Source organism: Saccostrea cucullata, unplaced genomic scaffold (assembly GCF_032062105.1).
Source record: "Saccostrea cucullata isolate Sc308-1 unplaced genomic scaffold, CSIRO_AGI_Scuc_v1 ctg1076, whole genome shotgun sequence".
In the NCBI taxonomy this organism is placed as follows: Eukaryota; Metazoa; Mollusca; class Bivalvia; order Ostreida; family Ostreidae; genus Saccostrea; species Saccostrea cuccullata.
The window spans coordinates 284,715-299,265 of NW_026933400.1; the positions used below are offsets into that span (position 1 = coordinate 284,715).

At 31.2% G+C, this 14,551-nt stretch overlaps 1 protein-coding gene across 1 annotated transcript; it reads left to right on the plus strand.

Moving 5' to 3' along the window:
- The first annotated feature begins 10,753 nt into the window (after positions 1 to 10,753).
- Positions 10,754 to 12,466, plus strand: LOC134238183 (uncharacterized). The gene is made up of 3 exons (XM_062720296.1): positions 10,754 to 11,799; positions 11,896 to 12,035; positions 12,138 to 12,466. The coding sequence occupies exons 1-3, from the start codon at positions 10,754 to 10,756 to the stop codon at positions 12,464 to 12,466; spliced, it is 1,515 nt and encodes a 504-aa protein (XP_062576280.1).
- The last annotated feature ends 2,085 nt before the right edge of the window (positions 12,467 to 14,551 follow it).

The following is a 14,551-nucleotide window of genomic DNA, read 5'->3' on the forward strand; positions in this document are numbered from 1 at the left end:
AATTAAAAAATCTTTTTCTCAAGAACCACTGGACCAGGAAAGCTGAAATTATGCGGAAGCATCTTTGGGTAGTGTAGATATTCAATTTTTCAAAATCATGACCCCTGGGTGTAGGGCGGGGCCACAATAGGGAATCCAAGTTTTACATAGAAATGTATAGAACAAATCTTTAAAAATCTTTTTCTCAAGAACCACTGGGCCAGAAAAGCTGAAACTTATTTGGAAGCATCCTGGGGTAGTGTAGATTCTAAATTATACAAATCATGACCCCCGGGGGTTGGGCGGGGCCACAATGGGAAGTCAAAGATTTACTTAGAAATATATAGAAAAAAAACTTTAAAAATCTTCTTCTCAAGAACCACTGGGCCAGAAAAGCTGAAACTTGTGTGAAGGCATCCTGGGGTAGTGTAGATTCTAAATTGTTCAAATCATGACCCCCGGGGATAGGGCGGGGCTACAATGGGGAATCAAATTTTTACATAAAAATATATATTAAAAAACTTTTACAACGGGGGGGGGGGGGGGGGTAGGTCAGGGCCACAATGGGGAATCAAAGTTTTACATAGAAATATATTGGACAATCTTTGAAAAGCTGAAACTTATGTGAAAGCATCTTGGGGTAGTATAGATTTCAATTTGTCTAAATTATGATGAGTGGGGTTGGGTGGGGTCACAATATGTATAACAAGGGGGAAATCTAGTAAAGAACAGAATGGTCAAAGCTTCTCAGGTGAGCGATGTGGCCCATGGGCCTCTTGTTTGTATAGTAATTAATAAGTGAAGTAACATAAACAAGTCATTTTAGAAAATAACTTGATTCCATCATGCCCCTGACCTGTACTACCAAACAAATTACCATCTAAAATTACTTTGTTTACTCCATACTCCATAATTCTTAAGTAATTTAAGTTACTCAATGAAAAAATTTAGTTTTGTAGAGACGTATAATGAATAAAGCATTGTTCAAGATTGTTCATGCAAATTCATTACCGAGTTATTTCCCACCTGTCATCTTTGGCATTTCTGTTACCATCATTTAAGACATAAGGTGATCTTGTATGGACTTGTAAAGTTTTTGTCTTTTAAATCCCATACTTAAGTTCAAAAACATGTTATTAACATCCTGATATTCTATTAGTATTTATGTTTATAAATTGATTTTACAATACTGGTAATGAATATTGACTTGTTAAATGTTGAACAGAATCATTTTAAACAAATCACTGTAAATTCAGGATAAGGTAGATCAACAAGATGATGATAGCAATATTTTTAAAGATGCACAATTTGGTTTCAAGTTATTTGCAAGTGCATATGGTGCTACCTTTATTGTACAGTCATAAAGAAGATATTTAGGGGCAAAATATTGTATGGTTGTATTGTTGACTATCAGAAAGCATTTGATGACGAACATTTCTTGTTTTCAATATAAACTTACCTCACAATTAGGGTATACATGGTATATTGTTTGGAATTATAAAATCGGTGGGAAAGTGTATTTAAAAACTGTGTTACTAATATATGGAGGTAACATAGTTCTGTCAGATTATTGTAATATATACACATTATTTTATTGCTCTTTTAATTATCTTGAAATGCATGTTTTGAATAAGAATTGCCTTGATTGAGATACAAATGATGAATGTTTTTTTTTTTATTATTGAAAATAGGCAAATGATATTGTTTTGGTTGCTAAAACAAGAGCTGGATTACAATAATTGTTTTCATGAATTGCATTCTTTGACATGGGTTCTTTCATCAGTTATAAATATAGGGGGAAAACCTAAAAATTGTTATTAGAAATTGTGATAAATGAAATCAAGTAAAAAATGGAATAATTGTGATCAAAATATTGGAATGGTGAACCAGTTTTAGTACAATGTTTAATTTTAATGGGATTTATTTTCAAACCCAGAAACTTTTTTATATCAGGGAAAATGTCATGTACAGTTTATTTAACGAAATGAATGATTTAGATGTAATGATTGAAATGTAATATATATATATGATGTATTGTGCTATGCAGTTAATAATGGGGTATCATAAAGGACATTTATTGTAGAACAAATATGCATGATGTACTGTAAGAGAATTCCAAGAGTTAGACAATGCACATTTAAGAGCATGATTTGAATATGGAAGAATTCCACTTGTGACCATTGAAAAATGAAAAATTTAGAGTACGAGGGTTGTCCCAAAATTTCGTACACTGAGCTCATATCTTTTCAAGAAATTTATGTATCTTTATAAAATTTTCAGGGTGGATAAAGCGTGTTCTTGGCAGATAAATTACGAAGTTTTATCATGTTTACTTGAACACTTTTCGAGTTATAGGATTTAAAGTGATATCGTCATCTAGCACCCGGAGCAATCTGCAACGTCAAAAAATACATATGTAAACGCTTTAAATTTTTGGAGAAAATGTTTCAATTACCAGGATCAAATTCTTAAATTAAACGAAACGATTATAGTTATACATGTAAATGTGAAATATCTTAATTTCTATGATATGATCAAATATTAAAATATGTAAACTAAGTATGTGCATGTACAGGTATAAAATTATAATTATTTGAAAACACCATATTTCTATGGGCTTTTCGTCTGTTTTCTCTAATGAAGTTGCACAATGGACTTCTTGCCCATTTCTTAGCCATGTCTTTTATTTTAGTTACTGTTATTCACATATACTTAGAGAAACCGTTTTAGTCATTTTAAATACTTAGGACGAGAAAACGTTTCCTAGTGTACCAAACATTTATGACTGGTACATTTCTATAAGAGTGAATTAAGGATCAAAACACTTGAATATAGTCCAGTGCGCCGCATCTGCCAAAGCAGCTGCCATTTTTCAAAAAGTCGGATTTCAACCCCATGTATATAAAACGTTATAAAATTCATATTTATCAAAGCATACACACCAAAATTTGAGGAAATATAGTAAATAAAACTATATTGAGAATTTTCACCCCCATTCAAAAAATACAGGGTAGTAATTACTTCTCCGTAGGATTTTATATATAATATACCAATTTTTAATTGTAACTTTTGGGTATTGCGCCGCCTTCCTACACCAGACAATGAAATGGGTCTTTTAAATTAGATTAATTTGTGTAGTTACTCCATATTTGTCCATAAATTTATAAGATAGTGTTGGTTTAATCTATATACGAAGTTTCATTAATGTATGACATAGGGTTCCTACAATACAACGCTTGTCTACGGAATTTTGGGACAACCCTCGTAAAAGTTGAAAGTGCACAAAAATAATTCATGTTTTCAAGATATGTTAGAGAATGGAGATGATTGGCTTCTTGATAATAGAAATGATTTTTTCAAAACAGATTAACTGTGCTTAATGACCATATTGTATTAAAGAACTTGTGATGTTTTCAAACAAGTGCTGAGGAATATTTGTACTTTCTCCAAAAATGTCTTCGGTAAACTCATGGTGGGTAATTAAATTTACCGTATAATCCTTATTAACAGCCCCAGGCACTTAGAAAATTGCAAAAGGGGGCAGTTATTTTGGTATTCTCTTTATAATATTTAATTTCATATTTTAACTTCACGTATTGAAAATCTTTCGAAAAAAAATAAAAGAACCACTAAAATAACGTCTAACTTGACATAAAGTGAAGATAATCCACCCAAATTATGATAAATTATACAGTTTCTCCCGAGAAATTGGATAAAAGACAAGTTTCATTATCACGTTCTTCAATTTTTTTCATATGATTGTAGTTGATTTTAAACGCTGCATAGGGGGCCCTTAATTCCTGACAATTGGAAAAAGACCTATGGGGGTGCTTATAGGGGCAAAGGTGGTGAATAGGGATTATACGATAACTTCCACTGTTATCTGGGTAAGCTAATACACCCTACATTTTATACTGAAATGTCATTTCATTTTATACCCAAAATATGCATCTCTGAGAGAAAAGTACCTAATAAATTACTACATTTTCCTTCACTTGAAGCTGAACACGACTCGTAATTATGTATACACCATTTTTAATATAATTACCTTGAAGACCAGGATATACTCTTCGCATTCGTTACACCTGACTGCTTTATTATCACGGGTTACAAATATAGCAGACACATTCCTTTACCAAACGTGTCCAGCTTTAAGTGTATACAATTTATTGTTTGATTGTTATCTATTCTCAAAACAAAAGTTATGTAATATAGAAGTATTTATATATTTTGATAACAAATTAAGAAATTCCTCGTCTGATTTACATGTATAATATGTAATTCTGAGAGAGTTATAACTATAAATATTGGAGATTAACTTTAATGTATACCAGTATGCATTTTTGTATTGTGCACAATAATTGATGAATTAGAAATTTATTATCCACACATGTATAAAATTTTAAATATCATGCATAAAATTTTTTGAATAATGATAAGTCCACAACATTAGTGCATTCTTTGATTTTGTTGAATGATAATTAATTTTGATTGAATAAATTTGTTTAAACTCATAGTCTTAGTATTACAAGTCCTGTTCATTATCTTCACCCATAGTTATTTTATATAAAGATTTTTTATGTTAATAAAACCCAGTTTTTTTTAATAAAAAAATATGTTTACATGTCTTGATTAAATACAAAAGCTACCCATTTTTTAAGAGTATAAACTTGGTTGGGACAGTTTATGCATTATGTACCACAAAACTGTTTAGGATACATGTAAAGCATAAATTTACCTGTTCCAAGAGGGATATGGAGATAACGAACAGTATTCAGTCTCGAAGTTCATAAAACAATACAAAATAAAAGCAGAGCAAACACGGACCTCCGAAACATCAGAGGTGGGATCAGGTGCCATGGAGGAGTGAGCATCCCATGCAGTCCAGTCACACAAGTGTGTTCCTTGTCATGATCAGGAAATAACGGAAAAAATCTGTTGTCAATTCAGTGTATAAGTAATGAACTAACAATTGGTATGAAAAACGTCAGTCAGCATTTGACTCAATGATAAATTGTACTTGCTGACAAAGTAATTGTATCGACCATAGAACTTACGAAACGATGACTTTAAACGAGACTGCTGATATTCTTGTTTCATCAACTTGGTTGTCAATAATTTACCTCGTTTTAGAAATTGTTCATACGTAGAGCATCCTCTTGCCTATCGAATCAACTGAGATATATATACTCTGTGTGCAGGTGATGATGGTATATTGTTGCATAAGTAAGGGAAGTTGACGATAGAAAAGGTCATCACGTTTATCATATATCTTGGTCGTTAGAATACCATTAGTGTCTTATGTAAGTAAAATATCCAAATATGAAACAGAAGTGTCGGACTCCGTGGTATCTTTTATCTCAAGCTCGCCGGGATATATCGTATCGATGAAGGAATGGAAATTACCATTATTAATTGACAATACGTCGTCGATATATTATGTCGAGTTGAAAGCCACAGCAAGTTTTTTCTTCTTTTCATCCATTATATTTTGCATAAAATCTGCTTTATGTGAATATAAAAATAAGTCTGCTAATAACCTAGCGCAATTTGTACCCATGGGAATTCCAATAGATTGTTGGAATATCTGGTCTCCAAAAACACATAGATAATGTCAATCAGAAACTCAAGCATCTTCTTGATTTTAACTTCCGAGTACACTGTACTTATGTGTGCAATCAGAATCTGTTTTAACAAAATTATTTTGCAAATGATCAATGATGAGGTAAGTAAATTTACGATTTCTTTTTTTTTTTATCGAAGAAGCAAGTGTCAATGATATCAAAAAGCCTTGATTTTAATTTGTCTTGAGGAATTGTTGTGTATTAAGTTGAAAAGTCGTAAGTTTTTTAACTGTTGATTTTTGCAGAGTCCAACTAAGTTTAAACGATTATGAATTGGGTTGCTATTGCTACTGAATGCAATTCATTTGACTTGTAAATAATATTGAAGTGCCAATTTTTAATTAAGGAATGGACAACATTTTTACATATGATGTTTTGATATAAAATAGCTGGGGATGTTTGCATTATAAACTATGTTATGTTATACTTACAACATAGGTAATTATATACATTCTTTATGTTTGAATTTTGGACAGTTTTATTAGGACACAATTTTAAAGAGGTCAAAATTTGAAAGTAACTTCAAACAGAAAAACTTGTCTTCATACACTATGATTTGCTTCATAGGCAAGATGAATAATACAAAAATTACAAAATACATGTAGATATATTTTCAGCTAACAACGTAAGTTACAACTTTAGAAAACTATTTTATACAAAATGATATTTTTTATAGGAGGGGGAATGAGTGGTTACCAAATAAAAAGATATACCGTATAACGGGTATTTTCTGCGGTTGGAAATTTTTGCGATTTAACCCCTAAAAGGTAGCAAATTAATTTCTGCGTTTTCAATTTCTGCGGTTGCACTTTACCGCAAAAAATTATTTACGGGGTGTATAGGATCACCAAACTCTAACTCTAAGATTTACTAGAACACTGCCATGATTACGTTTTGTAAATTCATTCAGGCACATGAATGAAACGTGCATGACAAGAAGGTATTGCGTTATTAAACTACTAGCTTTTAGTCACTCTTTGTAAAATTATGCTTAGTCCCGAAATTAATTATTGTAGTAAAAGAACTTGTCCACTCAAACAATAATTTTAAAAATCTTTATTCCAGCACCGCAGACGTTCATTAATATGATCTATCAAAATAATTTTCATAAGTATATATATAGACAATGATAATTAATACCTCCAAGCCATAATCTAAAATACACTTAAAATTAATTGCCATCAACATTAATTCGAGAGTTTCATTTTAAGCTAAAACAAACAGTTGCATAATCACCCACCCCGTAATCAGGTAATCGCACGTGTCACACGCATTGAGGTGTAACTAATTTTGTCAGTAGTCTGATTTGAATGAAATTCACGAGACAATCAAACCATGTTGTATACACAAGCGGTAATATTAATCACGGTCTCAAGACAAAACACAAAATTGAAAAGTGGAAAATAAGAAAAAAAAAGCTTTCATATTTTGTTTGCAGCTATCAGAGTTTCGATGTCACCCGAATTTTCTCGCGAACAAAGACAGGTCCACGCGTGAGTCTGCAGACGCACCACTTATCACTTGAAGGTATATTTTAAATATTTTGCGATTGTAATTTTTGCGGATTTGTCCTATCCGCAAACTTCCGCAAAAATTGGACAACCGCAGAAAATACCCGTTATACGGTATCTAAAATGTGAGAGCTCCATTTATTTGTATTACATGTTAATATAAGTTTTATTTTTCTATATATATATATACATGTATTTATTGAACACCACCTACCCAAAATACAATACACTTAAGACACATGTATTTGTGTAACCGGGTTCTTGCATAAATTACAGATTTTGTACTAAACAAATATTGTATTGCCCTAACAAAAAGTACTAAACGTATAGTTAAATATCGTTAAATATAGTAAATACTAGAGATAACTTGTAAATCAAAGTTTTCACTATAGTAAATCAAAGTATATCTTTACAATGGATTTAAGATATATTGAAACGCTTTTTTTTCATAAAGTTACATTGTTGTTGTGTAATTTAAGATATACATAGTCTTAAGCTCTATCTCCAATAAAGTTATCGAGTAAAGTTTCCTAGTAAATCAAAGTATTAACTATAGTTCAATAAAGTAAACTATGTTAAATAGTAATTTTTAGTTAGAGATATACAATCTTTGTTCCTTAATAGTGTTGATAGAGGATTAAAACTAATTTAATGAATTGTCTGCCTGATATGTATTTTAAATATGTAATATATATGTCAGCCTTATATTGTTATCATATAATGTCATCCTAAAGTCTACCACATACTTTTGGAAAATTAGGCAGACCTGCAAAAATATATATCTTTTACTATGCAATATATCTCTTCAGCAGTCTAACAATAAATACATAATTGTGTTTTCTTTGCTTGATGAGCTGGACTTTGAATAATATTGAGAAATAAATTTATTTATATATGTCTGCCTAAGTATGGTTTTATGGTCAAGTCCTCCTAGTGCTGAAAGCAGGTATATATATATATATATATATATATATATATATATATATATATATATATATATATATATATATATATATATATATATATATATATATATATATATATATATATAAATTGGTGATAATTCATATAAATAGCAGTAGCCTATATATATATATATATATATATATATATATATATATATATATATATATATATATATATATATATATATATATATATATATATATATATATATATATATATATATATATATATATATATATATATATATATATATATATATATATATATATATATATATATATATATATATATATATATATATATATATATATATATATATATATATATATATATATATATATATATATATATATATATATATATATATATATATATATATATATATATATATATATATATATATATATATATATATATATATATATATATATATATATATATATATATATATATATATATATATATATATATATATATATATATATAAATTGGTGATAATTCATATAAATAGCAGTAGCCTTTAGTTACCCCTATAGTATATAAACTTCAAACAGATTAAAACAGACAAGGAAGAGTTGTGACACACTCTTCAACAACTTTACATAGGAGTATATCAGGATAAAGTAATTAAAATAAAGGAAACTCTTTCTGTTTTAGGGGTAAGATCGAGATAAAATACAATAAAATTAATCCGGTATCGATTTGCTTACATCAGCCTCTTTTAGAATAGTACCTTTTCTTAAAAAGATCATTTTTAGTAAGAATTTCTTTTGTACTTTTGACTTTAATTTTATTTGTTTACGCCCGGATAATCTCAAAAACATTTAAAGCATATATTTTTTTTCTTATTCATATACATCATCTTCTCAGATAAAAAAATTCGTATTTTAAATTCGTAAACACTTTTCTTAATTTCGTGCAATTAAAAAAAGTCAACTCTTCGGTTTTCCTCCCTCCCGTAGTACATGTAATATTAGCCACGATTTGGTGAATGATAATTCTACATCATATTTCTATTGTCTCAGCATTTAATACAATACTAATTTGAAAGAAAACCAATGTAACACAAGACATATAATCATGATAATAATCTAAAGACATTTTTCTTTCTAAATGCACGATGATGACGTCCTCAAAATAATAGTATGCGCAAAACAATTAAAATGTTTCCAAATTCTAACTTAAAGATGTTTTCAGTATCTAGCCATTTCTGACAATTTGTAATGTAAATATGTCATTGGCGTTATAAACCACGTTTATCTTAATTGTCATTTAAACACCCCAACTAATGTGTTCGGAACATTTTATTTTTCGGTGTTTTGCAAATTGTAAAACCCGATGAGTTCAGAGTAGCTCTGGCAGTGGCTCTGGCGAGAGTTAGCGAGACTTCAGCGAGATAGGGTAAATTATTCACGGAAATGTGGCTAGGCAGTGACTAGCACTTGGAAGCATGGTAAACAGAAAAGTTATGATGCGTTTCAGTTTTCACCACCCTAGAATCAGCTGATAATGTCTGTATTAATGTACTTCAATCAATCGATCTCTTTTACATTCATTCAAACTTAAATAAATATTCTCTATAATACAATTTTCTGCAGTCATGAATTAAAATTTCCTTTTGGGCAAATATTTTGCATGGGAACCGGGACTATATTTTTTGGCGTCATATTAGCAAATGAGGCACCAGCATGATTTTAACTGGCCAATCAGCTAAATGAGTATTGCATTATGGGTTACTACGAATACTACAGGAATTTTACGCTTGAAAAAAAGGGAAAACCTTATGGTAACTGAAAAGTTTTTTAAAAATATTATTTTCATGCTCATAATGACAAACAATTCATTAGTTAAATAATTCCTTTGTTGTACTATCGGTGAATATATACAATTACCAACTGAATACTCTGGCCGAACACGTGATCACGAACGTAAACAAAGTTTTGTCCATTTAAATACATAAGAGATGCTGCTCGTTTTCCTTACCCTTGAAGCGCTGGTGTTCTGAACTAGATGCAAACTATATTTTATTAAACTTTTTTTCCATTTAACAACAAATTAAAAACGCCCGTGACATTTTTCATAGTTTCTTATCTTTGTATTTTGTTTGAAAGAACATTTTTTTTTATTTTGCAGTCCATTAACATGATCGTAGATTGACCTGAACTACGTGTTCGAAGTAAAATGTAAGCATGTATTTGGCGTAAACGTTGCTATTCATTCAACGATTGGTCAGTTCCTCGTGGTAAGATCCTCTGTGCGCATTTATAACAATAGCCATATAAGGCAAACAAAGGTTTGTCAGTGTAGATGATTATGCACAATTTTTACCAGCGAATCGGTCACTAGTGAGCTCTAATTTTCGCCGAAAAGTAGAAAAGATATATTGTTATTTTAGCACCCTCTTCTTTAGCCACCCTTTTTCTGTGAAAATCATGAAAGTCTTTCAGAAAGGTCTGGAAACATTTATTACAGGACATGTTTTCAAAAGAAACAGGCTTAAGCAACGTCATGTTTACTGCCAATTTTATTTATAAAACCGGTTCTACCCTATAACCTTTGAATAGATCAATTGAAATTTAAATTGAATTAAAATCGCAATAACATTAGTAGGGGTGTTAAACGGCTCAACTTTTTTCTGTAGCTACACAATTTAAGAAAAATATCCAATCAAGGATGAACTCTCATCCAGAGTTTTCCATAGAGGAACGAGATTATGTAAGAGACAAACAATCAAGTAGATGTCCAAGTTTAAAAGAATTAACCAGTTCACATGACAGAAGTATACCATATGAATATCACCGTCTAAAAGAAAACAAACACAACCATTCAAATCACAAAGAGTATCCAACCTCAAAAGATCATTCTAATAGAAATGCTTGTAGGCTGGAAAGCACGTCGAAGAGATATCGAATGTCAAAAGAAAACCATAAAGATTTAAATAGGTCTGCAGTAAACATGGATGAAAACGCTTACAGAATATACAATAATGATCAAATGTCACGAGATTACAACGAAGATAGAATAAGGCCAACAAGACGTGATTATGAGGACATGCCCAAGGGTTACCGTGGAAACCATTCGTCAAGGGAGGACAACGAAGAAATGGATAGATTTACTAGTCAGAGCTATGAAGGCATGCAAAACAGATATCGTCTGGACCAACCTTCCAGAAAAGACTTCCAATATAGGAATAGATCTACTAGACCAAGATATGAAAACAAGCGAATCAGTTGTCTTCGAGATCAACCGTTACGAAGAGACCACCAAGAAAGAAAAAGGTCTAATAGAAAGAGAAGGGAAGATATGCAAAAGAGTTATCATAGCAACCAAGCACCAAGGAAAGACAAACAAGACAGGGACAGGTCAGCAACACACAGGAATGATCCCAGAAGAGAAAAGGATTACCTGGAAAGGAATGAGGGACGTAACATGTCAAGAACAGATGAGTGGATTGTTACACCTGATAAGAATACTAGTAGTTTACAGGAAAACGATGACCTCGCTGCTAAGATTTATAAAGTTTTGCTAAACGAAGGTGGTAAACTGAAGAAGAAACAATTTGAGGCCTGTCTACGCTCAAAACCATTAACGATGAGGTTTTTGCCAAAGGGAGCTTTTACTAAATTTTTAAAAAGTTATAGTAATATTTTTGACATCTCTGATGGGTCTATTACTGAAAAAGAGGAAGGTGAAATAACAGACCCGGAAGTGAGAGCAAGGTAAGATATTCAGATATGCCTTGATCACTCTAGTTCATCTCAGGTGTGTAGAGGTGATTGTAATAATTTGCATATCTGTAAATTGAAATCAATCAGCGATTGGCCATTTGATAATTGTCGGTATGGACATGATCTTGAAACAGATCACAACCGCCAGTCTCTTATGCATCACTTTATGCAATTCCTTGAACCTGATCAGGTCCGGATTTTGATAAGCGATATGGACCACAGAAGGGGTGTGACAATACCTTGTATTTGCACTAAATATTACAATAAAATCAATGGTTGTAATGAACCTATAAAATGTCCACATCTACATGTCTGCGCTTTTATTGCAGGTAATTGTGCGTTCCAACCCAACTGTAAACGTTCTCACAATCTGGAAGATGAACAGCCCCAGCAGGTTTTGAGTAAATTTGGGATAGAGATGAACGCACGTAACAAAGATAGTTTGTTGAAAATGCTTAAATTGGGTTCTCTGCATTCTCCAGGGGATCAAGGTCAAGGTGTTAGGAAAACAACCCGTCTTTATAGTCGTAGTGGATCAACCGATCCAGATGAGACTGTCCAAGAAGAAATAAAAGACAAAAAGATCGAAGGAAATATCTCAGACCCTCGTTCTGAAATCAGTAAACCTCTTCGTTATGGGAATATGGCCTGTGAATGATGACTACCGCCTTAGATGAAAAATTACGTATTTATGCATAAAAACTCAGTCTATTTTGTTAGATTGAAATTTAATATAGTGAAACATTTTTTTTAATGTATACCATTTACTTTGCTAACGAAAATGTATCTACATACTATGTTTCTGGTTATGCTTTAAAGGTGTATTACAGTGTGATTTGGCACTTTTATACAAATAGAAACTCTTCACATGATACTATCAAAGACGTGAGATTAACTTGACACAGTTACAGAGTATAAGATTCTTAGAGATGTATATACATTGCAAAGGTCAAAAATTTTCCGGAAAGATGTAAGAAAATCACACATTTTACCTGTATTGTGTTTGCCGTGGAAATATACAAAATAAAAATATTTATCCCTTTTAATAATCTGTCTATTGTTCTTTATTCTCCAGGAATTTAAGTTTTTTTATTCTGCAAAGTTGTCTAAAATATTCAAAATAATTATCTTTTTTGTTCATAACATTAATCTTGTAATAAAGACTTTTTCAACAAAGATGCAATCTTAAACTAAATACATGTAGAATTTTACGCCAGGCGATGGACAAGACATGAAAAAAGAAGACGTTGACACTTTGTCAGAATGGATTATATGTACCGTATGGCGGGTTTTCTTGGCGGATGTAAAATTTGGCGTTTTGCCTGCTCGAATGTTTTCTTATAATTTTTGCGTAATTTATTTTAGCACTCACGGGGTTTCAATAATTTAATTACTTTTGCCTGCTCGAATGTATGATAATAATTTTTGCGTAATTTATTTTAGCGCTCATGGGGTTTCAATTATTTAATTACTTTGTTTCATATTTAGAAAGTTGGAAGATAATTATAGACATCAATAGCTAAACTAGAGGTACAATGAACACTGAGCCCACGAAACGATACCCCCGTCTCCCATATTATTATAATGGCAAAGTCTATTGATTGCTCTTCAAGATCCGAAGTAAGTGTCAGATCAAAAAGTGAAATAGGAGGTACACGATGGCATTTTGTATTACGCATTGAATTCACAAAAGCATCATTACATTTTATTCAGTGGTATATATAGGAAGAGTTGCGGATAAGAGATGGGAAACCTTCAACATCATGGAAAAAATAGCAGACCCTATGATTGTTTGCTATAGGAAACCGTAAATATGTGTTGATCAAAAAGTGAAATAGTTTTTAGATTTTTAGAGAAATGATACTTTTTCTGCGGGCAAAATGGTCATTATTAGACTTCGAATCATGACCGTTATATTATATATACCCTGGGGTCATTATTCTATGGCGAAAATAACCCACGGTCATTATTCATGTTATTTTATGGGAGGGGGCATTATTCATCTCTACTCCGGAAGCGATAAGAACATACCTTCCTCGACTATTTATTACGTTGATTACCGAGGCAACGATTTTACAGCCTATTTAGTTTTTTTTTTTATGAAAAAAGGCGACAAGAATGCACCTTGCTCAGACATTTGCACTAAAGTGAAACATACCTTCGTCATTTAGTTATCCCAACAAATGTGGACAATATTAAGATTTGAGTTAATATACGTATAAATGTGAATAATAAATATAAATGTCTTTATTTTACCTTTTTTTATCAAAGAATTGAATTATTCTGAAATTGTTATTTTGACAACATATTCATTTATTTCATTTCAATTCATTGTCTCTAAAGAACTATTTACTTACCCATGATCGAAATAGCAGTTTGAATCGATCGAGGAAAATGTGAGAAAAGAAGGAGTTATACATTCTACATAACCTGTAGGTATATGCATAAGTATAAGAATTGTACGAGGGTTGATCCAACAAGCTAATTCAGAGAATGTGTGTCCCTCGCTTATGGAAAAGGTAAAACATGTGCAGTTCGGGGGGAGGGAGGGGAGAGTCGGATCCCCCTCACTGAATTTGTAGAATTATTAAATGTAACGATTAAAAGGAATTCATGTACGCTTTGTAAGTTTTTCGGGCGGTACATGCATGTATAGTGAAGCAAATAAAATATACCATTATGGATATAAAGATTTAATTGCTTATACTTTATTATGTGTATATAAGATTCTTTTTGTATGGAA

Excerpts from the sequence above, each read along its gene's own strand:
- LOC134238183 (XM_062720296.1), top strand. The coding sequence starts at position 10,754 with ATGAACTCTCATCCAGAGTTTTCCATAGAGGAACGAGATTATGTAAGA. Across the intron at positions 11,800-11,895 it reads GACCCGGAAGTGAGAGCAAG|CGATTGGCCATTTGATAATT; the intron begins GTAAGATATTCA and ends GAAATCAATCAG. Across the intron at positions 12,036-12,137 it reads CGATATGGACCACAGAAGGG|GTAATTGTGCGTTCCAACCC; the intron begins GTGTGACAATAC and ends CTTTTATTGCAG.